General features: G+C 48.0%; 1 protein-coding gene across 14 annotated transcripts in view; it reads right to left on the reverse strand.

Annotated features, from left to right (window-relative positions):
• LOC111176411 (actin related protein 3B) overlaps positions 1 to 23,241 on the reverse strand; it is a 289,879-nt gene that overhangs the window by 166,327 nt on the left and 100,311 nt on the right. For 5 of the 14 annotated variants that reach the window (XR_016394224.1, XR_016394223.1, XR_016394226.1 and 2 more), the window contains 2 exons: positions 18,081 to 18,262; positions 14,843 to 15,021 (listed from right to left, as the gene is read on the reverse strand). Coding sequence is in view for 3 of the 14 variants with exons in the window: in XM_089917132.1 (XP_089773258.1) it covers positions 14,980 to 15,021; positions 18,081 to 18,262 (224 nt within the window). In the remaining 11 variants the exon portion in view is untranslated. Of the gene's footprint in view, positions 1 to 255; positions 15,022 to 18,080; positions 18,263 to 19,056; positions 19,192 to 19,904; positions 20,016 to 23,241 lie in introns of those variants that run through there. The other 9 variants (XR_016394227.1, XR_016394234.1, XR_016394228.1 and 6 more) reach the window with 7 other exon arrangements.

Here is a 23,241-nt window from a genome sequence, read left to right on the forward strand (position 1 = left end):
GGGAGTAGTAACGGTAGCGTGGTGGTGGTAATAGTAATAGTGGTAGTAGTAATGGTAGCGTGGTGGTGGTAATAGTAATAGTGGTAGTAGTAATGGTAGCGTGGTGGTGGTAATGGTAGCAGTGGTGGTAGTAACAGTAGAGTGGTGGTGGTAATGGTAGCAGTGGTGGTAGTAACAGTGATAATGGGAGTAGTAACGGTAGAGTGGTGGTGGTAACGGTAGCAGTGGTGGTAGTAATAGTGATAGTGGTAGTAGTAACGGTAGAGTGGTGGTGGTAATAGTAATGGTGGTAGTAGTAACGGTAGAGGGGTGGTGGTAACAGTAGCAGTGGTGGTAGTAATGGTAGTAGTGGTAGTAGTAACAGTAGAGTGGTGGTGGTAACCATAGCAGTGGTGGTAGTAACAGTAGTGGTAGTAATATTGGTAGTAATAGTACTAGCAGTACTAGTGGTGGTGGCAGTAGTCCTAGGAGTTGTAGTAGTGATGGCAGTAGCAGTTGTAGCCTCCAAGTCTATCTGCATTTAGGTGCCATCGGGCACTCCCCTAAGCCAAGATCTCCAGGGCAGGTCCAGCTCAGACCTGGCCTTCCTATTTTACCGTCAGACACCCACACTTTGCTCCCTGCGGCAGGAATGGGGCTGGGTCCTTGGAGCACCACGACACCTGCCAAGGGCTCCCTGGGGGCAACTCAAGAGAGTCCTCGGACCAAGTCAGAAGCAGGAGATGCTCTGGAACAGTCTGAGCACAGCATGGCTAGGGAGGGGAGTGAGTCAGGAGCCAGCAGACCAGAGTTCGTGTGTGTGTGCGCCTGTGTGTGTGTGGTCACGGGCGTATGTGTGCACGTGTATGTGAACGGCCAGGAAGGAAGAAGAGGTAAACATTTGGCCAGAAAACAACTGTCTGAAAGCGATTTGTCAAGAGCAAATTGGTCAGCATGGTGCTGAATCTTCTCGTACTGAGTCTTGCTAAGTGCACAATTCTGCCACCACCTCCCTTGGGAATGGTCTGGCACGTCTTCCCCATCCGGAGGAAGGACCCCGATGGAGCGGGCTTGGAGGGCCTCACCTCCCCACCATCTGTGCAAATAGGAAGCCTGCAGGTTAAAGACATTCAGAAGATAGAAATTAAAATTGCCTAGAAGGTGGCATGACGTGGGGAAGAAAGAGAACACACACACACACACACACACACACCATCAAGCAAGGTCTTTGCTCACCATCTAACACACACAGAGGAGTAATATTTTCCCTAAGAAACTGTATTAAATGTGAGAACATTCTTAACACCATCCACGTGAGGAGTCACGACGCTTTGCAAGTCAGATGAACAGTGGCCTCCCAGTGTGCCACTGGAGAAGAGGAAATTGCTATAACAAGCATTTTTTCTGTTAATTCTTCTACATGAAATAATTGGTAACACGTCAAGCTTTTCCTTTAAAGCATCCATCTCATCCACGGGCTTAACAGGAAGATATTCTCAGGCTGCTCAACTTCAGCCTGCAGCAAAGCAATTATTCATTTTTACATTTGCATTTAAACCAAATGGTATTAAAATTCATCAAGGCTCAATCACTGATGTTACAAAATGGAGGGTGACACTCTCCCAGCCCAGCTCTTTGAAGCAATGTATCCTGCAAATAATGAGACAGCCTGTGGTCAACACAAATTTTACTGACTTTATCGCATTTGCCATTTAGATATGACTGCAACACCGTTAACAGAAAAAATATCCAGCGGCAGGGCTTTCTATCAGCAGTGAAGTCAACTTCAAGCAATAGTGGGCCAGGAAAATTCCCTTTGCTTTAAGGACGCTGTGTCCGTTTTCTTAGATTACATGGTTTTTTGGAATTCTAAAGAAGGCAGCAACGTGCAATTTCTACAGCATCGCTTACAACAGCACACAAGTGCGAGCGTCTTGCAGCACCAGAGAGCTTCAGTTGCAAGAGGTCCTCACTCTCCTTCGGCAAAGAGACTGTTTCTGGCAGAGTCCGAGAGCTCTTTATAGTCAAAGGAACACAACCCGAGTGAACTTTAATTAGTGGTGAAATATAATCCCCAGATAAGTCAAAGAGGATGACAATTTACTCTTCTAGGACTCGAATCAATACCCCAGGAGCACCCAAAGAGCCAGTCATTTGTATTTCTTATTTAATTGCCTCTATTTCATTTCAACCACAGAAGAGCCTTTCGGAGGAGGGAAGGCAACCACAGCTCCTGCTGTTCAGGAGGCACTTTGGAAATAATCAAGTGGCCGGTGTGTCACTGTGTCAGATAAAGACCCTCCCCCCACTTCGCTGGGGGCACTCAGGCCTTGTGCATGAAGGGCCAGCATTGGGTGCTCATCAATCCCTCACTAGCTTCAGCACCTTCTGTTTGTTCTCCAGCATGCTGCAACAGACCAGGGAGCGCAAGATACGGCACTTCACTGAGACCGCCGGTGTTGTTTTCTGGGCCACAGTTACGACACCCGAAATGAGGAGATCCACTTGGGCAGAGCGAGCCTTGAGATCAGCCTTAAACCAGGTTTATGCAATCCTGGGAGCGCCACGCGGTTTGGGTTCCTGCTTCCTGGAAGGTCCCTTTGGACCCTTTCCCACTTATAGACCCAAAGGCAGCTCAGCAGTCATCAGACCTGCTCAGTGTAGAAATGAGAAATCTGCCAGAGCAGTGATGGCAGGACAGAATCAGAAGTCAAATGTCCCGGCTTCCCACCTGGAACTCCTTTTCCAGAGCCAGAGCTAGAAAAAGAAGCTCTCATTTCTCAGACCCGACTCATTTGGCATTTTGATCATTGCCCTTAACTGGGGCTGCTAAAATACTAACATTAATTTTAAAATTAAATACTAAACTTAGCTTTGAGTTTTCTGACAGTTATAAGTATAGTATTTAAATAAAGAAAGAAATTTGCTGAGAGATACTGTGAACAAGATTGTAGGATGCATATTTAACTAATATTTTAGTTAGAATAATTAACTTTATTATATGTTATATATAACATACAATGAACATATAATTAACATATTTATCTAATTTAATGAACAGACTATTTTTGAATATTAGAAGGAGTAGTTAATGTACAATAAGCTAAAATCAAATACAAATTATGGTGGATGATCCATTAATTCATTAAAACAGAGCCTTGGGGCTTCCCTGGTGGCGCAGTGGTTGAGAGTCCACCTGCTGATGCAGGGGACACGGGTTCATGCCCCGGTCCGGGGAGATCCCACATGCCGCGGAGCGGCTAGGCCCGTGAGCCATGGCCACTGAGCCTGCGCGTCTGGAGCCTGTGCTCCGCAGCAGGAGAGGCCACAATAGTGAGAGGCCCGTGTAACGCAAAAAAAAAAAACAGAGCCTTGGAGCTTGCATGATGAATACATGACATTTTGCTAATCTCACTAGTGTTTTGTGTAAACCAAAGGTGATACAACGCTTTAAATGAAGGCTGTGTTGGAATACTACTCAGCCACAGAAAAAAATGAAATTTTGTCATTTGCAAGAACGTGGATGGACTTGGAAGATATTATGCTAAGTGAGATAAGTCAGACAGAGGAAGACAAACACTGTTATCACTTATATGTGGAACCTAAAACATAACACAAACTAATGAACATAAGAAAAAAGAAACAGACTCACAGATACAGAGGATAAACTAGTGGTTGCCAGTGTGGAGAGGGAAGGGGGGAGGGGCAGGATGGGGTAGGGGATTAAGAGGTACAAAGCACTATGTATAAAATAAATAAGCTACAAGGATACATTGTATAGTACAAGGAATATAGCCAATACTTTATAATAACCATAAATGGAGTATAATCTCTAAAAATTTTGAATCACCATGCTGTACACCTGAAACTAATATAATATTGTAAATCAACTATACTTTAGTAAAAAAATGAATGCTATAACTCAGGCTGCACAGATTCCTCTGGCTGTACCCTCGTTGGTCTGAATCACGGGTCTCAACAAAGTTCATATACAGGTCTTTCTAAGGTGATGCTCCTGCAGGAACTTAGCACTTAGCTCAGACACTTAGGAAAGGTGGCAACAGTGGCAGAGCTTCTCTCTAGTTCTCCGCAGGGTACTTGTGTCTGCGGATCAAAGGAGGAGGTCGAAGAGGGAGTGTTAGAGTTTCCAAAGGCAGGGCCGGTCCCCAGGGTCCACCATACGAGGAGAAACCCTTACACAGGATGGAGAATTTGAGGGAAACAGGGGGAACTCTGATACGGAGAAGGATGAGAAGGGCCCCTCAGACGGAGAGCAAGGGTAATCAGGCACTTTTGGGGCAACAATGAAGCAAACAGTGGGCTGGATCAGAGCATTCATGAGCCGTACCCACACCCAAAAGACGCTGGAGGTGCCTTTTAACAAAAGACATGAACACAATGAAAATCATTCAAATAAGGGGAAATGACAAAATGTACTCAATGAAGATGAAAGAATAAAATGATTTTACCAGAAAACTGAGGCCGAGGAAATCTATCAAAATTCACCAACAAACCTTCGCTCTGAGTCCCCCGACACTCCACGGTCCATAAATACAAAGAAATCTGGATGGGAGGGTGTATGGAAACCACACTGGCACTTCCTCCGTGGCCCAGTGAATGTCGTTGCAGAGGACCAGCTGGCCCCCAGCATCCATGTCCCGTCCTTCCTTCCCCACATCTGAGTCATCCCGGCCAGGGTCCTGGCTGTGATTTGGTCTCCGTGCCCTTGTCCAACCCCCAGCCCTTGGTCCTCACGGCCAGGCAGTTGGCTGGTCGCTCAGACCAGCGACTAGATGATGCTGGCAGGACACATGTGCTCAGAATCACGGCCCCAGGAGGAAGCAGGGAAGAGACAGACACCACTCCAATGGCCCTCAGTATTCTGGATTTATGATGATTGTGTGAAAACCACCAATTATAGGGGCTGTGGGGGAGAATAATATTGGGCAAGAGAAGATACAAGAAATGTTAAGAAGAGATGTGACCCAACCTTGAATTGCTCACAATCTGGGTGGGGATCTTAAGCCCACCCAGGCCCAATTTCTGATACTGAAGGTGTTGCTCTCCCACTCGAATCTCGAAGTTATAAACTGCTCCCTTGCAGGTTTCCTGCGGTGGTTTTCCCCCTGCCTGTCTCTGAATCTTTGGCTCTGCGCAATAACTCGTCATAAAGCTTCCTGTTCTGCTGAAATGACATCCATTCCTGTATTTTATGTTTATTCCTCATCTATCAGCACGCTCTTATCTGCTCCACCGACACTCTGCATCCCCTAACAGCCGGCACTCACTTTCCCAGTTCATCTCACCAGTGCTTTTACTATCAGAGGCTCCGACTTCTCCCCTCTTCACCTCGTTTTAACACTTCACAGGCTTTTTTCTGGGGGGCTTGAAAGCAGTGGAATTATTCAGGCAAACGGGAAATATTTATGAGGCATCTGCTGTGCAAAGCTGCAAGGGGCCCGCCCAGATCCCAGGGCCACCTGCCTCCTGTGTCTATGACCCTTGGTTTTGGGGCTTCTCCCTCTGCCGGGTCCTGCCCCTCCCCACACCCTGGCTCTTAGTCCTCTCAGGGCTGTGACAACAGAACTCCAGACTGGGTGGTTATAAACAAAGAAATGGACTTCTCAGTGGAAGCTGGAAGTCCAAAGTCAAGGTACCAGCAGACTTGGCGCCTGGTGAGAACCTGGTTCTTGGTTCATTGACGGACGTCTCCTCGGCCACGACCTCAAAGGGTGGAAGGGAGCTCGGTGGGGTGTCTTTTATTAGGGCACGAATCCCTTTTGTGAGGGTTCCACCCTCATGACCTAATCACCTCCCAAAGGCCCCACCTCGTAACACCATCACTTTGGGTGTTAGGTCTGAACATATGAATTTGGGGGGAAATGAACGTTCAGTCCATGGCACCCACCTTGCTTCTCCATGGGTGTTCAGTGCCTTTGTGGTCTCCCCCTGCCCACCTTCCTCCAGCAGAAACTACTCTCAGGAAAACACTGGATTCCATCCTTTTCTCCTCTCCCTGGGGATGCACGGTGGCTCCTCCCCTCTCACTGTGTGGAGGATCCGGGCGTCTAGACAGGGTGGGGGCAGCTGGCCCAGCCTCTCAGGTAGCCTCTCCCCATCCCGCACTACCCCACACCCAGAAGAACCCTACAGAGCTGTGAGTGCACCTGGCATCTGGGTCCAGCATATTCATGACACCTCCAGGCACACGTGCATTGAGGGGGAAATCACCCCACAACGTCAATGCCCCCCGATCCCACACAGCCCCTGCTGGCTCACAGCCCTATGGGCTGTGGGCAGGATGGCAGCTCTTCTGTTTCACCCGAGCTCTGAGCTCCCATCGCAGAGTGAGAATTCCAGCCTCTTACTCTGGAAAACGTTCACCTAGAATTTAATCTTACCTTTAACCACCTGGGGAATTAAACTTTCATGTTGGATTGACCCTCACTTGTGGGCATACCTGTAATCTGAAAAGCTACATCAGCATCTGAGTTACCTACAGCGTGTGTGTGTGTGAGCCCCTACTCTGCCCTGGGGTCCACTTTCTTTGGGTTTTCCTTTAATTGGCAAGTCTGGTAATACCACGTGTGCCCAGGTGAGTATTAGCATCTCCCCAGGTTCTATTTCCCCTGCCCAGGGGTGCCTGCAGGTGAGAAGGTCCTGGACCTTTGCAATAGAAAGTCACGAGCAGAAGGTGGGACTCGCTCACCCCAGGTTGGAAACCCCAGGTGCTGAGGCGTCCACAGGAAGCAGGGTTGCCTCCGAGGGACCAGCTGAAGACACGTGCCCTGAGCCTGGGGCTGGGGGGGGGGTGGTCACAGAATTACTATGGTGTTGATGCCACAAACAATAGCTATTTGTTACGGGGCATCGCTTGGGAAATGTTGCAACATATATTTTACTGTTGGTGGCCTTCAAAAGCTCATATAGGTTGTTTCTCAGTCAAAATCATTTGCCCATGTGGACTGGTGTCACCTGTCACAGTGCAGAAAGCTTTCAAGTTTCTGAGATTTCTCCCACTTATACATTTATGATTCTGTAATTCTGGTCCTGGGTGTGGGTTTTTCCCCCTGGGTACCTCTGAATACACACACACACACACACACACACACACACACACACACACACACAGGTTTAACCAAACACCGTGCAGCTCCTGGCAGTGCCAACACCTCCTGAGGCCTGCCGGCCACACTTCATCCTGGCAAGCCATTCTGGTGATGGTTCGCTGTGATCCATCGCTGACTTGCATGGCTCCCATGAGGAGCCCTCAGCCACTGATCAAGGGCAGATGGCCAGACAACAAAAGGACACAATTCATCATCTCCAGAACGCCCACTCCTTGGAAGGTATGGAGATTCAAAACAGGCAGGGCACACAGATGGTGACCATCAAGATCAAACATAGCACACAGGCACGGGAGGCCTGAGATAGCCTGTCTCTTCCTGCCAGTGACACCAGCAAAGCAGAAGAGCCAGGTGCTGAGTTTGTTTCCCGGGATGCTCTGCGGGACTCCAGTTGTCAACGTCTGTGAACGAGCATGGCCCTAGGGCAGTACCCACCCAGGTAATGTGACTGCAGAGGCCCCGGAAAGGACTCCATGCCAGCTCCCACGAAGCGCTGGGGTAAAAAGGACCCTCCAGCAAACCTTAAATGCCCTCTGTCTCAATCTGTGTCACAGTCTGCCCAGGTTCTCAGTCCACTGATTCAAATGCTAATCTCTTCCAGAAACACCCTCACAGACACACCCAGAAATAATGGTTTGCCAGCTCTATGGCAACCCCTTAGCTCACTCAAGTTGACACATAAAAATAACCATCACGGTGTGTTAACTAACCTTATTGTGAAAGTCATTTTGTAATATGTATGTGTACCAAATCATCATCTTGTACACCCTAAACTTACACAATGTCATATGTCAATTATATTTCAATAAAGTTGGGGGGAAAATTAACCACAGCTAGTATGCCATTTCTACTCTTCTTGGAAATCAGAGGAACGTGATTCTAGTCCCAGTCATGATGATACTTAACTGTGTGACCTTGGGAAAGTCATTTCACCTCTCTGAAAAGTTCAAGGGTAGGGCTCAATCAGGAGTCACAAGCTGAATGTCCTCAAAGGCTGGAAAGGAACGACGCTGTGTATAGTCAAGGTGTAAGACAAAAGGGAACACAGTAGGGCCTGGAGAGCCTACATGAGCATCTAAAAATATTCCAAAAATTGTACATGCAATCCACAAGAAACACTCCTGCAGGCTACAAATCAGCAACCCTAGGACCACGTGGTCTCTAAAGCCCACTTTACATAAAATTTCTCAATTCCAAGATCTATATGAGGTAGGGCAGATCATCCCCTAAAGAAATCTGTTTTATGTCCCATAAAAAATCTGTTTTATGTTTTAATCAAGATATATTTGGTTGTCAGGAATATAAATCCAAGACGGCTCGCTCCAGAAAGGAAAATATATTGTAAGTTGTGGGTTTCAGGGATCCCAAGAAAAGCTGAAGAAATGGGGCCAGGACACCCCCAGGGACCTCAGGAGAAGGGTTCTGTAAGCCTTCAGCCCAGAGCCTCACTCTAGTGGGACAGGCTACACTGTGGGTGTTGCTTGATTCTAAGTGCCCACTTTCAGATTCCAAAGGGAGGACTCTTCAGGCCCATCTTAGACCCAGTGACCATCCTTGACCAAGCAGCCATGACCCGGGAGGGCCAGGTCGCATGGTCCAATCACAGCTGTGCAGGCACACCTCTTCATTAGGCGGTAGATGGGGATTTGCAACAGAACTTCCCAATTCAAAGTCAAAATGGAACGTACTCACGTTCCCAATTATGTTTTTCCTGGACATTTCAGATACCTCCTCTCCAGTGGCGCCATCAGACCATTTTCTGCTTTCTTCCTCCTGCTAGTTCATGGATAAAATCTATCCTTCTGCCCTCTCTGCAGCTTTGTTTCCTCCTGCCCACTAAGGACCTGCCTGCCCTGGGTCTCCCTGGCAGCTGTCTGCTGGGTGGGAAGGGAGCCTTAGAAGGTGAGCCCATGGATTAGGTGTCCTCCTGGGACCAGGAGGGTGAAGAGACACAGAGAAGCTTTACCTCCTTGTCATTCATTCTTGGCACATACGAGATGTTGTGGGACTTTCTGAGTGCTAAATCAGTTGTACTGCCTGTACGATTTGATTGATCTTGTTAGACCTGACAAGAAATCAATTGGAAAAAAATATATGTACCTCCCCAGAATGGGTTCTCCATCTTAAGGTAAAAGAACAGTCTAACAACCGCAGAGGAAGATCCAAGAAACAGTCTTGGTAAAATATCACTGAGCCCATGGTCCTGGGAAGATGCTACTTTCTGACTTCCAAAAACCAGAAGTAAGTGAAGAGGGAGACGGACAAAAGGGACCCAGTAAATTCAGGGATGTCACCACCAGATGACCCTCTGAGCCTCAGAAAAGGCAAACTGTGTGCCCAGACATGCCCCAGGCTCTGACCACAAACACTCACAGACGATAGCAAAGCAGAGGAGCCATTCTGGAGACTCAGGAAGGTACCTGGCCATATCCATGTCCAAGGTCGCCTAGCATGATAAAAAGAGGAAGACTGACTCGGATCCAAAGTATTCTGACTCTGCCTTTCTCTAGCTGGGTGCCCTGCAGCCTGCAATGTTCCTTCCCTGACCCTCACAGTGCTGGTCTGTAAAACAGGGGTAAGAGGACCTACCGTATCAGACAGTGTGAAGAATGGCATGAGGCTGACATGAGATAATACATGCAAAGCACTTGCACAGCCCTGGGCACTTGTGGGCACCGTGCAGGCTCCTGACCTCCTTCCATCCCCAGTGAGAAGGGCAAACCCAGTGTTGGATCAGCACAAAGGCGGAATGACTCAGTGAAAGAACCCGGGCCACACACCAAGGTTCACCTATGGATTCTGACAACATAATTAGCTGTGATATCCTTGATTCTTTGCCTATAAATGACCCTGCACCAGAATCACTTGTGGTGCTGTACCAGTCAGCTCTGGCTGCCATAAAAGAAAACCATAAACAAGGTGGCTTAAATACAGAACTGCATTTTCTCACAGCTCTGGAGACTGGAATTGCAAGATCAAGGTGCTGGCCAATTTGGGTTCTGGTGAGGGCCCTCTTCCTGGCTTGCACATGGCAGCCTTCTCACTGTGTCCTCCCATGGTGGAGAGAGAACAAACCATCTCATGTCTTTTCTTATAAGGCTACTAATCCCATCTGATCAGGGCCCCACCCTTTTGACCTCATTTATCCTTAATTACTTCCTTGAGGGCCCTATCTCCAAAAACAGTGGGTGGCTAGGGCTCCAACATATGAATTTAGGGGAGACACAATTCAGTCCATAGCAAGTGCTTAATAAAAACACAGATTCCTGGGCCCCATCGAGGCCCATAGAATCAGAGCCCATGGGGGTGGGACCCAGTAAGCTGAATGTTCAACAAGCCTCTCTTCCCCCCTCCAGATGACCACCCTGCACAGTTTGATTTTGAGAACTGCTGGGTATGTCACAGGCAGGCTGGGGCTGCCGTGTCACTTGCTCATAGAGCAATGGAGCCCTTTATATAAGAGTGACTTAGTTACCAAAGTGTCCCTTGTCAGCCCCTGATTTAACAGCAGCCCATATATGAGCGGCTATGGCTGTTCTGCCCCCACTTCCAACCACGGGCCTCTTTATGCTGCTGCTGGGGAGCCTCTGTGGGTTTGAGAATAAAAGTCAGAGGGAACTTTTAGAGACCCAGTTGTTTTAGAGGAGAAAGATGGGAAGAAGTTGAAAAGCAAACGTGGTTCAGAGGCCAAGCACAGAACAGGCAAAGGCAATGCCAGCCTGCTCTGTGACCGACACCCATCACCCGCCCCTACGACTGCCAAAACTCTGCCAGATTTATTCAATGTTTTCTCACCTTTAATCACTTTGGTCAATAAGACTTTAGATATTCATCCTTAGAGTTCAATAGGAACATTTTACAGGGGAGGAAGCAGAGATACTAAGAGATCTAGGAATTCTGGTTTTAAATTAATTTGGGTCTTTAGCAGCAAAATCCACACTGAACAAATGAGAGACCCGTACTTTCAGAATGGGAGTATCTAGAGAATTCGGGGGTTATCAGTCCATTTACATTTCTGTGAATTGAGCAAACTGAGACCCTTCCTTTCTAACAGCCCCCAAAACAACTGCATGGATGGAAGGGGGTCTGGGTGGGGGAGCATCTCCCTAGAGCACAGGGCGCCTCTCATGACCACCAGCCTGAGTGGAGACTCTCCAGGGGTCGGCAGACCCTTACGGTGTCCCGAGGGTCCCGGGGCTGTGTGGGCTGGGAGGGAAATGGGCTGGGAGGTGAAATGAGGTGCAAGGAAAGAGGGGAACAGGTTAGAAGGAGAACCTCACCTAGACTTCTTTAAAACTGCCTTTGGCAACAATGAGCTGTCACGACACACCAGATGCTGGCGAGCACGGGGAGCAACAGGAACTCTCATCGTTGCTGGTGGGAACGCTACATGGCGCAGCCAACTGGGAAGACCACACAGGGGTTTCTTACAAAACTAAGCCCTCTCACCCTGTGATCCAGCATCAGCCCCATATCACGCGGAGGCCCCACTGCTGCCTGTGCCCTGGGCGCTGTCGATTCTCTGTGGAGACGCAGCCCCTCCTGAGAGGGACCTAAGAGGCAGGAGGGCTGGGTTCTCCACAGACAGTCAGGCCCATGGCCGCGTCATGACCCTCTTTAGGGCAGGCTGTAAACGATGATGGGCCAGCGTCCTCTGCACCCCTACCCCTCACTCCAGCCCCCAGCTCCGCGTCAGCAGCTACACAAACCCACAGCCTGAAGCAAACCTCACACACACATATCTTCACACACACACACACACACATCCCAATTGACACACCACCTACACACACATACCATCGCGCACGCACACGTCCCTCTGGTGAAAGTGGGCCGCACGAGTGATCTGGGGGAAGGCAGACCTCTAAAGAGCAACCCTAAGGAAGCACACAGAAAGGGTTTTCCACGCCTCTGCACACCCCGCACACGATGGTGTTTGGAGATCAGAGAAAGGGGCTGACATAGCTGAACGTATACACAAAATACACAATGAAGCTTGTCCCCCTTTGCAGCTAGCCTCCTGCCCCCAGGCCCTGCGGCCAGATGGGGAGCCAGCCCAAACCACAGGGAGGGAGGCCACCTCCTCTATGTCCCTGGATGAGAGCTGGCCCATCGCCGAGTGACTCACAGACCCCAGCTGCTTTCTCCTGCGGGCCCGGCCTCCCGCCAACAGCCGCCTGCTCGGGGTGGCCCTGACCGAGTGGATTTCATTCTCAGTCAATGAGCTCCATCACAGAAATATTCTTCACTAGGTGACAATACATTTCAGGCAAGGGGTGGTCACCCATTTAGTATACTAGCACTTTGGGTCTAAATGAGTGGCCGTGGGCCCGGGCGAGGCAGTGCAGTGTCTGACCCGGTGTGTGTTCTCTCTGGTTCAGCAGGTGATGTACTGGAGTCAGGCTGATGAATCTGCTTTAGCAGATGATCTATTTCCATTTAAAGCCAGTAATTATGTTTGAATGTGTGATATATCCCTTTCTGGATGACATGTATTAAATCCCTAATAAGTGTGTATTTATTTCACCGCGTTATGTATGCACACAGCCATTAATATACATTTCGACATTTAACGCATCCACTCTACCATGCCATGTATATCCCTGACTCTCTCTGAAGTTTAGAAATGAATGGCATCTCATAAAACACCACTTCATTAAGAATCAACAGGAATAAGCCAACCAGAAAAATTTTTTATTGATGAAGGTTGAACAGAGAAATATCAAGTTCACTTCTCACTTCTCACAGGAGAACGAGACAATGAAATCTTTCCTGGGAAATTCTGGATGTCAGGAATGCACTTCATCTTGTCAGCGGTAGCACAGCCAGGAAAATAGATAGCCCGCTGTGAATCATTGCCCAAGAAGCCCTCACATCTCAACAGCTGGCGGTGCCTCTGTGTCAAACTGCCTTGACATTTCCATTCCTGAGCAGCCTTTTTGTAGGTAAGTCCTGCTTTCTAGTCCCTTCTGGAAGCCCTTGGGTGTTGAGCCTCCAGAATCCTCTCTTCCCCATCACAGCTGGCTTCCCCAGAGCCGATGCTGTGATGGAGTCTGAGCAGGGGTACCTGGCAGGCGTGAACCCCTGTGGAGGGCATGATGCTGCAGAGTTGCCCCACGGGGCCCGCTGGCCAGCTTCCACATCCCTGCCCCACATGAAGGTGGTACCCAGGACGGCAGCTGAGGCAGCTCTGTGGGCAAGATAGGTCCTGAAGGCCTCCCAGCATCTGGGGCTGCAGGATTCCCCCCCACGAAGGGGGATGGCTGGCCACCTCCACACCCCCCCTACAAAATACACAAAATACACTCCAGCTCCACTCCCTCTAATGAGGCTCTCTCCAGGAATTTCTCCAGCAATTCCCTCCCCTGTTGACCTTATAATCTACAAGGAGAATGCTGCAGATGCTCTCCTAGTGGGTGGGATTTAGATCAAGGTCAAGCTAAGCTTTCCTGACAAATGCCATATGATATCACTTATATGTTGAATCTAAAATATGACATATGGGACTTCCCTGGTGCCACAGTGGTTAAGAATCCACCGGCCAATTCAGGGGACATGGGTTCGAGCCCTGGTCCAGGAAGATCCCACTTGCCGCGGAGCAACTAAGCCCGTGCGCCACAACTACTGAAGCCCTCGTGCCTAGAGCCCGTGCTCCGCAACAAGAGAAGCCACCGCAATGAGAAGCCCGCGCACCGCAATGAAGAGTAGCCTCCGCTCGCCGCAAATAGAGAAAGCCTGCGCACAGCAACAAAGACCCAATGCAGCCAAAAATTAATTAATTAATTTAAAATAATAAAATGTGACATATAAGTCATATTTTAGACCTATCTATGAAACAGAAACAGACTCACAGACATAGACAACAGACTTGCGGTTGCCAAGGGGAAGAGGGGGTGGGGAAAGGATGGATTGGAATTTGGGGATGAGCTGATGCAAACTATTATATGTAGGATGGATAAACAACAAGGTCCTACTGTATAGCATGGGGAACTATATTCAATATCCTATGATATACCATAATGAAAAAGAATATGAAAAAGAACATATATGTATATAACTGAGTCACTTTGCTGTACAACAGAAATTAACACAACATTGTAAATCAACTAACTTCAATAAATTTTTTTTTAAATGATGAGCTTTTCTGCTTGTTCCCCAGGACCGTGCCATTCCCAGGTACCCCCAGTCCTGCCTGTCACCAAAGAAAGATGTGATTGCTGGGAGGAATGAAGAAAGAGCTCCTGTGAAAGCAAGTGCAACCCTTTGCAGCAGAGGGAGGGTCCCTGTGGATGGGGAGCTGGCTGCACACATGGGGGTCACCCGAGCCTTCACCTTCCCTTGGAGGTCTCGAACTGTGCCTTCCTGAGGTCGTGGGCTCCCAGGACAGAAACCCTTCCTCCTCTACCCTCAGGCCAGGCTCCCATAGCACTGCTGGCACACAAGCCCGACAGCTCTTGGTTGTGGGCTTGCCTGTGCCTTGTAGGGTGTGGGCACATCCCCAGCCTCTACCCACCAAGATAACACCCCCCAACCAGTCATAACAGCCAAAAACATCTCCCAACGTGGCTAGATGTCCCCCAAGGCAAGACTGTCCCTGGTTGAGAACCACCGCTGTAGGCGTATTGTTATCAAATGGAATATAGCCAAAAGTGATTTTAAAAAAACATAATAATTATGGAAAATGTGAACAGCATGAAAATAACCAATCTGAAAGTCTAGATTTACACTCTAAGTACCTCATTCAAATCCTCCAAGAACTGCACGGCACCCAAACAGCCTTCTTCCGGGGCAGCTACCACCAGATCGGGCTGCACAGCCTGGCAGGGTCCCTCCTTCCAGCTCCATCTCCACCCACGGGATCAGCAGATTCCACTCATCTTGCCGTTGCCATAAAGAAATGCCTACTTCCCAGTTCCTGCAAAAATAAAATAGGAGGAAGAGGCGAAGAAGGAGAAGAAGGAAGAGGAAACTATTAGAATCATTTCAAAGATTTTAAAGGCATTTCAAAGCAGTTGTTTTTGTTTGTTTGTTTGTTTGTTGCGGTACACGGGCCTCTCACTGCTGTGGCCTCTCCCATTGCGGAGCACAGGCTCTGGACGCGCAGGCTCAGTGGCCATGGCTCACGAGCCCAGCCGCTCCGCGGCATGTGGGATCTTCCCGGATCGGGGCATGAACCCGTGTCCCCTGCATCGGCAGGCGGACTCTCAACCACTGCGCCACCAGGGAAGCCCAAAGACAAAGTTTTTTTTTTCATTTGAATGACTCATCATCCCCATCACCTTTAGACAAGTATTTTCACTTTTATACATTTCTATCCAGTGTGGGCCACGTGTATATTTTTCAATGACTATATATCAACTACATGCAATTTTGTAGCCTGATTGTTTTACTTAACCTTGTATTATAAGCCTTTTCCCAAGATGCAGTATAGTTTCAGAATTATAAGTAATCATGGTTGAGCAATATCTCAACAATGGCAAATCGGTTAGGAGAAGCTCGGTTTCGTTGTGATTAGAATCAATTCCAGACTATCCCAATGAGGTTTATCCTGTGCTCACTCCAAGTCCACTGAGGGTCTGGATAGCTCGCTCACTGTGACACAACCTGACTGTGATATCAGAGTCCCTGCATCAGGGGAAGAGCCCATGGAGAACCCCCAGCAGCTTTACCTGCTCCCCCCAGGTGACCCAGACCGCGTCTGCTCCCAGCCCAGCGGCCGGGATTAGTTATTGCCATGGGGCTGGGAAACATTTCCTGTGTATCCAGGAAGAGAGGAAGTGCTGAAACTTCTGTGCGTCCTGATGGTATGTAAGGTACCGTTAGTAAACCGTTCACTCCCATTGCTGAACTTTATTTCCAAAAGCCAACGTTTTATGACTCAAACTCCCTAGTCCTCGTAGGGGAACTCTCAGTTACTTAAATCCTTGATCTCAAACGTCACTGATCGTCAGGGGTGAAACTCAGAAGGTGGTTCTGTTATAGCCAGGTTGGGGACCACGACATTCAAGTCACAGGTAGTTTTCAAGCCAAGGGTGATTGATGCCTCAATTTCCAATGATCTATGACAGGGGTTTCCAAGCTCAGAGCTCTGGATCCTTGCTGGGAGCCTGGGAAATCATTACAAGGGGCCTACAGATCTGTACTCAAACCAAGCATTGATTGAACACTGAATAAATAGTGATGATTGTGCATACAATTTGGGGAATATATGTGGTGCTATTGTGACTTACAAAATATAGATGCACTAAACACATTCCTACAGATACATCTCTGACTTTATGAGTTGGCTCAAGATAGATTATATCAGTCAAAGTCCCAGAAGGAAATACATGGACACTCAAAGGGGGTGATTGAGGAGTTTACTGAGAGGACTATTAATCCAGGGAAATCAGGAAAAGACGGTGATGCTCCCCAGAGCTAGGAGGAGTGGAGAGCCTTCCATCTCTAGATGAGGGGGCAGCGGAGGGGCTGTAGCCAGTCGTAGCTCCACAGCTGAAGGGGTCAGAGAAATTAGCACCATGACCTCACCCTCCTCTAGGCTCTCCCCACCCCCACGGGGAACCTAGGGCCCAGGACCTGGTGAGTCAATATAGGGCTACCTCTCGGGGCTCAGAACAGATGGAGAAGGCCAGAGAGTGCGTCTGGAGAGGCAAAGAAGAACTTCGGCACTGATGTTAAACATTCAACTGTCATTATGTGAGCACCTACACACTTCTTTACGTTAAAAAGTGTCCTCATACGCTGAAGAACTGGGAAACATTAAGCCACTTGCCAAGCCCAGGTTACCCCTGTGGCACTCATTCTGTGATGACTCGGACAACAGAGCCGTGTCTCTCGAGGAAGGCAAGTTGTTCTGCAAAATTCCATTCATCACAACTTCCTTTAATCCATCCCATTATCATAGCATGCTGTGTTAGCCAGGATTCCCTATAACACAGCCTGAGCAAAGATGATGTGCTCACGTTTGATTGCAGGTGCAACCTTAAGGAAGCCAGAGCGACAGGGAAAGGAGAACGAGGTAGGGAAGAGGGGAAAGAAGATAAAAGGTCATGCTTTTCAGAGCTGGCTACACTTTCACGAAAAACACACCTAGTTGCTTAGTCATAAGAGATGTTATGGGAATGTCTAGAACCTCTGCATCTCGGAACCATTTATCTGGGAAGTGGGAGGATGCTGGCTCCTTGCATGAACCTTCCTCGTTGATCAAAGTCATCCCACGGAGCATTTTCTCCTCACGCATCAAGGTTGTGTCACCAGCACCTCTGGGCAGCCATGGGGGAAGACAGATCTCACACCCACAGCCTGGCACTTCATCACAGTTCTGAAGTGGGGGAAGGAACCAAATTCTCTATGGATCCATTGGTCAGCTCCAAGCCTCGGATGTTACCTGCCCCTGTGCCCACTATTACAGGACAGGAAGAGAGATACCTATAGCCCACTGATAGACAACCACGTGGCCACCATCCCCAAGGAAACAAATCTCAGCCCTCTCATTCTTCCTCTGCTGCAGGACCAAGACAGAGCATTACCTGGGCCATAGAGCTGATGCACCCAAGGCCAATTCTCTTGACACTCCCATTCCATTCTCAGCACCCAAAACACATTATTATCATGCACTACTCAAGCAAAGACTATAGAGGTTCATCATTGCGTACAGAACTCCATTTTCACCCAAGATGTGTGTGGGGGTCTATGTGATATATCTGTGTTAGTGGATCCCCAAGACTACTCTTGAACTTGATAATTCACTAAAAGGACCCACAGGACTCAGGAAAAGCTGGTATCCTCGTGGCTATGGTTTATGATAAAGAAAAGATACAGATTAAAACCAGCAATGAGAAAAGGTCGTGGGTGGAGGAACCAGCCCCAAGCTTGCAGGTGTCTCTCCCAGTGCAGTTACAGGGGAACACACAACTCCCAGCAAGTGTGTGACAACACAACGCATGGGAAGTGTTGCCAACCAGGGAAGCTCACCTGTGCCGTGGTGTCCAGGGTTTTATCGGGTCTGTCATGTAGTCCAGTCAGCACACCCACAAGGCAAAGAACAGCAAAGATTGCCAGCAAACCACCAGCAGCCAGGAGAGGGGCCTGGAACAGCTTCTCCCAACCAGCCTCAGAAACCAGCCCTGCCAACACCTCGAGCTCAGCCTCCAGACCTGTAAGACAAATCCTCTTGTGTAAGCCACCCTGTCCACCTAGCAAACCAACACAGCTAGGATGTCTACTGCAGGGTGCCCCCCTTGGACAGATGCTTTTTCTCATATAAAGTTTTCTCCCTGTATGAGTTTCCTATGGCTGCTGTAACAAATTATCACAAACGGCGAATTAAAACAACACACATAGCTTCTTTTACGGTTCTGGAGTTTAGAAGTCAAAAACCAGGACTGGGTCAAATCAAGGTGCTGCTAAAGCCATGCTGCATCCAGGGCTCTAGGGGAGAATCTGTTCCCTTGCCTTCTCCAGCTTCAAGGGCTCATTCCTTCTGGAATGAGCCACAGCAGCTGCCTTCAGCGTCAAAGCAAGCAGCATAGCACCTGCTTCGACTGTCACGTTGCCTTCTCCTGCAACCTAAGAGTCTCCCTCTGGCTCCGTCTTACAAGGACGTTTGGGATACATTTAGGGTCCACCTAGATTATCCACGGTAACTGCCCCATTTTAAGATCTTAACTTAATTGTATCTGTAATGTCCCTTTTGCCATATAAGGTTAACATCCACAGGTTCCAGGGATTAGGAGCTGGGCATCTTTGGCAGGCGTTATTCAGCCTTCCACACTTCTCTCCTGAGCTTGCAAGGAGATTTTATTATGGATTAAAGACCTAAATGTAAGACCTGAAACCATAAAACTTCTAGAATAGAACAGAGGCAGAACACTTTTGGCATAAATCATAGCAATTTTTTTTTTTTACCTGTCTCCTAAAGCAAAGGAAATAAAAGCAAAAATAGGGCTACCCTGGTGGCGCAGGGGCTGAGAGTCTGCCTGCTGGTGCAGGGGACATGGGTTCGTGCTTCGGTCCAGGAAGATCCCACATGCCGTGGAGTGGCTGAGCCCGTGAGCCATGGCCGCTGAGCTTGCGTGTCCGGAGGCTGTGCTCCGCAACGGGAGAGGTCACAGCAGTAAGAGGCCCGCATACCACAAAAAAAAAAAGGAAAAAGAAACAAATGGGATTATGTTGATTTTTAAATGCCAATCTCACATTCCTGGGATAAACCCCTTTTGGCCATATTATATATTTATATATTTTTAGATTCAAACTGCTAAAGTTGTGTTAAGAACATCTGAGTTCATCATGTCTATTGGTCTGTGGTTTTATTTCCTTGTATTGTCTTTTTCTGGTTTGGGTAGCGATGTAATACTGGACTTTGAGAATCATTTGGAAAGTATTCTCTCCTCTTCAGTTTTCTGAAAGTTTGTTTAGAATTGGTATTACGTCTTCCTTAAATTTTGGTAGACTTCACCACTAAGGCTACAGTTTTCTTTATGTGAAGGTTTTTAACTACAAATTCAATTTTTTTAATAAACGCAGGGTGATTCAGTATATCTACTCCTTCTTGGGTGAGTTTTGATAGTTTACCTTTCAAGAAATTTACCCATTTTTATCTAAGTTGTGGAATTTGTGGATGTTTTGGGGCATAAATTGTTCAAAATCTTCTCTTATCCTTATCATGTAGGATATTTCCCTCTTATCCCTGACACTGGTAATTTGGGCCTCATCTCTTTATTTCCCAATCAGTCTTGCTAGAGATTTATCAATTTGGTTGACCTTTTCCAAGAAGCAACTTCCAGTGTCACTGATTTTCTCTCTCGTTTATCTGCCGTCTAGGTCGCTGATTTCCGTTCTTATCTTTATTGTTCCCTTTTCGTCTGCTTAGCTGGAGCTTCCCGTCCTCTTCTTTTACGAGTTTGCAGGCTAGGAAAAATCACGGATAAAAACGTGACTTCTGCACGATATGGAAAACACTCTCCTGTCGGCCGCTTGCACTTTGTTCATTCATTGTTACAGCCACATGCTTTGCAGCAGAACAGAAGATATTCCCTGCCAAGGGGGACAAAGTTTCCTTTAAGGTCAAATTGGACATGCTCTATGTCTGATCATTATTAGCCTCCATCTTCAGAGAATTTGTCCTCGTTACCTACCTACAACCTTAAACCTAGATTAACTCAAGATCCCCTTAAATGCTTGTTAGAAGAAATCTTAGAATATGCTTTCGCAGAAAATCATGCCTGTCCCCTTAGAGTTAGGAAGAATGTTTGCCATAGAAAACTGAATTCACTTACCAACTTGCTATAATTAACCCAGTAACTTTGACCTAACCGATCTCTTCCGAGTAACATTGCCTCTATGTAAACTGAATCTATTCTCTTGCTAGCTTACAAGATCTCTCAGATTATGGGTCTAGATCTTTCTTCTTGCCAGCTATGCAAGTGAAGTTAAAATGGAAGTGTGAGCATTCATTTTGGAAAGCAGTGGGAAATATTCTTCACAGCTCACACCTTGCCAACAGGCCCCTGGGAGAGGCGTTTGGATCGGATGGTAAAGAGTCCTCCACTCGTTGGGCGGTTTTCATTTAAGCTTTGGAATCCTCTGAAGCCCGTGCATGTGGGCCGATGCGCAGGACGGCAGGGAGCTGCCCGGGGTTGCAGTGCTTAGGGCGCGACAACACTCCTGGGCGTGCCCTCACCCCTGCGAGACCCCCTGCTCCTGTGGTCCCCGGCTCCGTGGGATTCCCAGTGCTGCACGGTGGGACTGGCTTCTCTCCTGTCCTGCTGCCTGCCTGAGAAAAAGTCAGGAGATCATCAGGAAGCTCTGGTTCCAGGAAATTACACAAGGTTTTCTCTTTGATTTAAATTTGATGTTATAAAGAGATGTGAGCAAGGAGAAATCAATCGGGCAGACTTTGCTGGGAGTCAGGGGGCCAGGGAGTCACGTGATGAGGAGACTGTGGCCTCATCTCTGCTCTGTGGGTGCGTCGGAGCTGCAAGGAGTCACAGCACCATCTCCTTCTGCAGCACAGCTGTTTTTTTGAAGTACGGTTGATTTACAATGTTGTGTTAATTTCTGGTGTGTAGCAAACTGGTTCCGGTATACGCATACACACATTCTTTTTCAGATTCTTTTTTTTTTTTTTTTGCTGTACGCAGGCCTCTCACCATTGTGGCCTCTCCCGTTGTGGAGCACAGGCTCCGGACGCGCAGGCTCAGCAGCCATGGCTCACGGGCCCAGCCACTCCGCAGCATGTGGGATCATCCCGGACCGGGGCACGAACCTGTGTCCCCTGCATCGGCAGGCGGACTCTCAACCACTGCGCCACCAGGGAAGCCCTTCAGATTCTTTATCGTTATGGTTTATCACAGGATCTTTAATACAGTTCCCTGTGCTATACAGTAGGACCTTGTTGTTTATCCATTCTCTGTATAACAGTTTGCATCTGCTAATCCCAAACTCCCAATCCATCCCTCCCCCTCTCCCTTCCCCCCTGGCAACCACAAGTCTGTTCTCTGTGTTTATGAGTCTGTTTCTGTTTTGTAAATATGTTCATTTCTGTCATATTTTAGATTCCACATATAAGTGGTATCACATGGCATTTGTCTTTTACTCTTTCTGACTTGCTTCACTTAGTATGATAACTTCTAGTTGCATCTATGTTGCTGCAAATGGCAATATTTCATTCTTTTTTTATATTCCATTGTAGATATGTACCACTTTATCCATTCATCTGTCGATGGACATTTAGATTGCTTCCATGTCTTGGCTATTATGAATAGTGCTGCTATGAACGCAGGGGTGCATGTGTCTTTTTGAATTATAGTTTTGTCTGGATATATGCCCAGGAGTGGGATTCCTGGATCATATGGTAGCTCTATTTTTAGTTATTTCAGGAGCCTCCATACTGTTCTCCATAGTGACTGCACCAAGTTACATTCCCACCAAGAGTGCAACACCATTGTTTGATGATGTCATCATGATGTGTCAGTGATGTCACAGTGGCCCTTCTCTCCTTCGATTCCCCCTTCCTTTCTCTGTGATGTTTTCCTTCATCCACCACCAGTCACCCCCCTGTCTTCCCCAGGGTCGTCTGTTTCTTTCCAGCAAGCCCTACAGACCTCTACAACCAAAGGAAGCCACACGCATATTTCTTTATCCCTTTCATTTTATAGGGAACACCTTTAACTAAAAGTTATCGCGCACTTACAATGAGCCAGGAGTGTACACCTTTTGAATTCTCAGACAGCCCTACGAAGCAGCAACTATTAGGACCTCCACCTGACAGGTGGGAAAGTGAGGCACAGAGGAGGTGAAATAACTCACCAAAGATCTCTTGACCAGGAGTGAAAAGGTTGGAATTTGATCCCAGCCCCACTCCAGAACCCCACCTCTTAGCGCCCACACTGTGCGTTATGTATTTTCATTGTCACTTAATGTATGCTATTGTTACAAGTAATAGTGGGAAATGTTATATTGATTGTTAGTAGAAACATGCAGAGGGACACACCTAGGACCACCTCACCTGCCATTACTTTTCATGGGAAAATCTGCTGCAATGTGTGGCTTTCCAGGAACACGTCTGTCTCGTAAAGCAAGGACCAGCTGTGTCTGCGTTTCAGCCCCATGGCCACCCTGCAGGTCAGGGCCAGCCAGGGCCCTGTTACGGAGACAGACCCGGCAACACTGGACTATTGGAATAGCCAGGCATTGGCTGACACGGCACACGACAATTGAAATACAGAGAAACCAAGCCAATTCGCAGTCGGGCTGACGTCCAAAGTCACCATCCTGATGCCATAACCCCAGATCAGAAGGTCAGTGTTGCCCTGAGTCCGTCAGACGGCTAACTACCCACCTCGCAACATCCTCGGGGGACAGGGGACAGGTGGGTTTGGAAGAAAAGGTGATGGAGAAGACCTGGAGGAGGTAAGCCAGCCAGGGTCTGGGGTGGGGAACGTCAGGGTCGCTCAGGGCATGGGGTCCATCGAGAGGAGCCACCACGTTCCACGTCATTCATAACAGGCCACAAACTCACAATGGGGTATGACTGCTCCCCAAAAGTAAGGGAATCCATGGACTATATTTTCGGAATGGTGGTCCATGCCTGCTTTGAACGTGACCTCCTGGAATACGCGAGCACTTAAAAGCA

Source organism: Delphinapterus leucas, chromosome 9 (assembly GCF_059928025.1).
Source record: "Delphinapterus leucas isolate spDelLeu-1000000601 "Yukka" chromosome 9, BTC_Dleu_Yukka2, whole genome shotgun sequence".
NCBI classification, from domain to species: domain Eukaryota; kingdom Metazoa; phylum Chordata; class Mammalia; order Artiodactyla; family Monodontidae; genus Delphinapterus; species Delphinapterus leucas.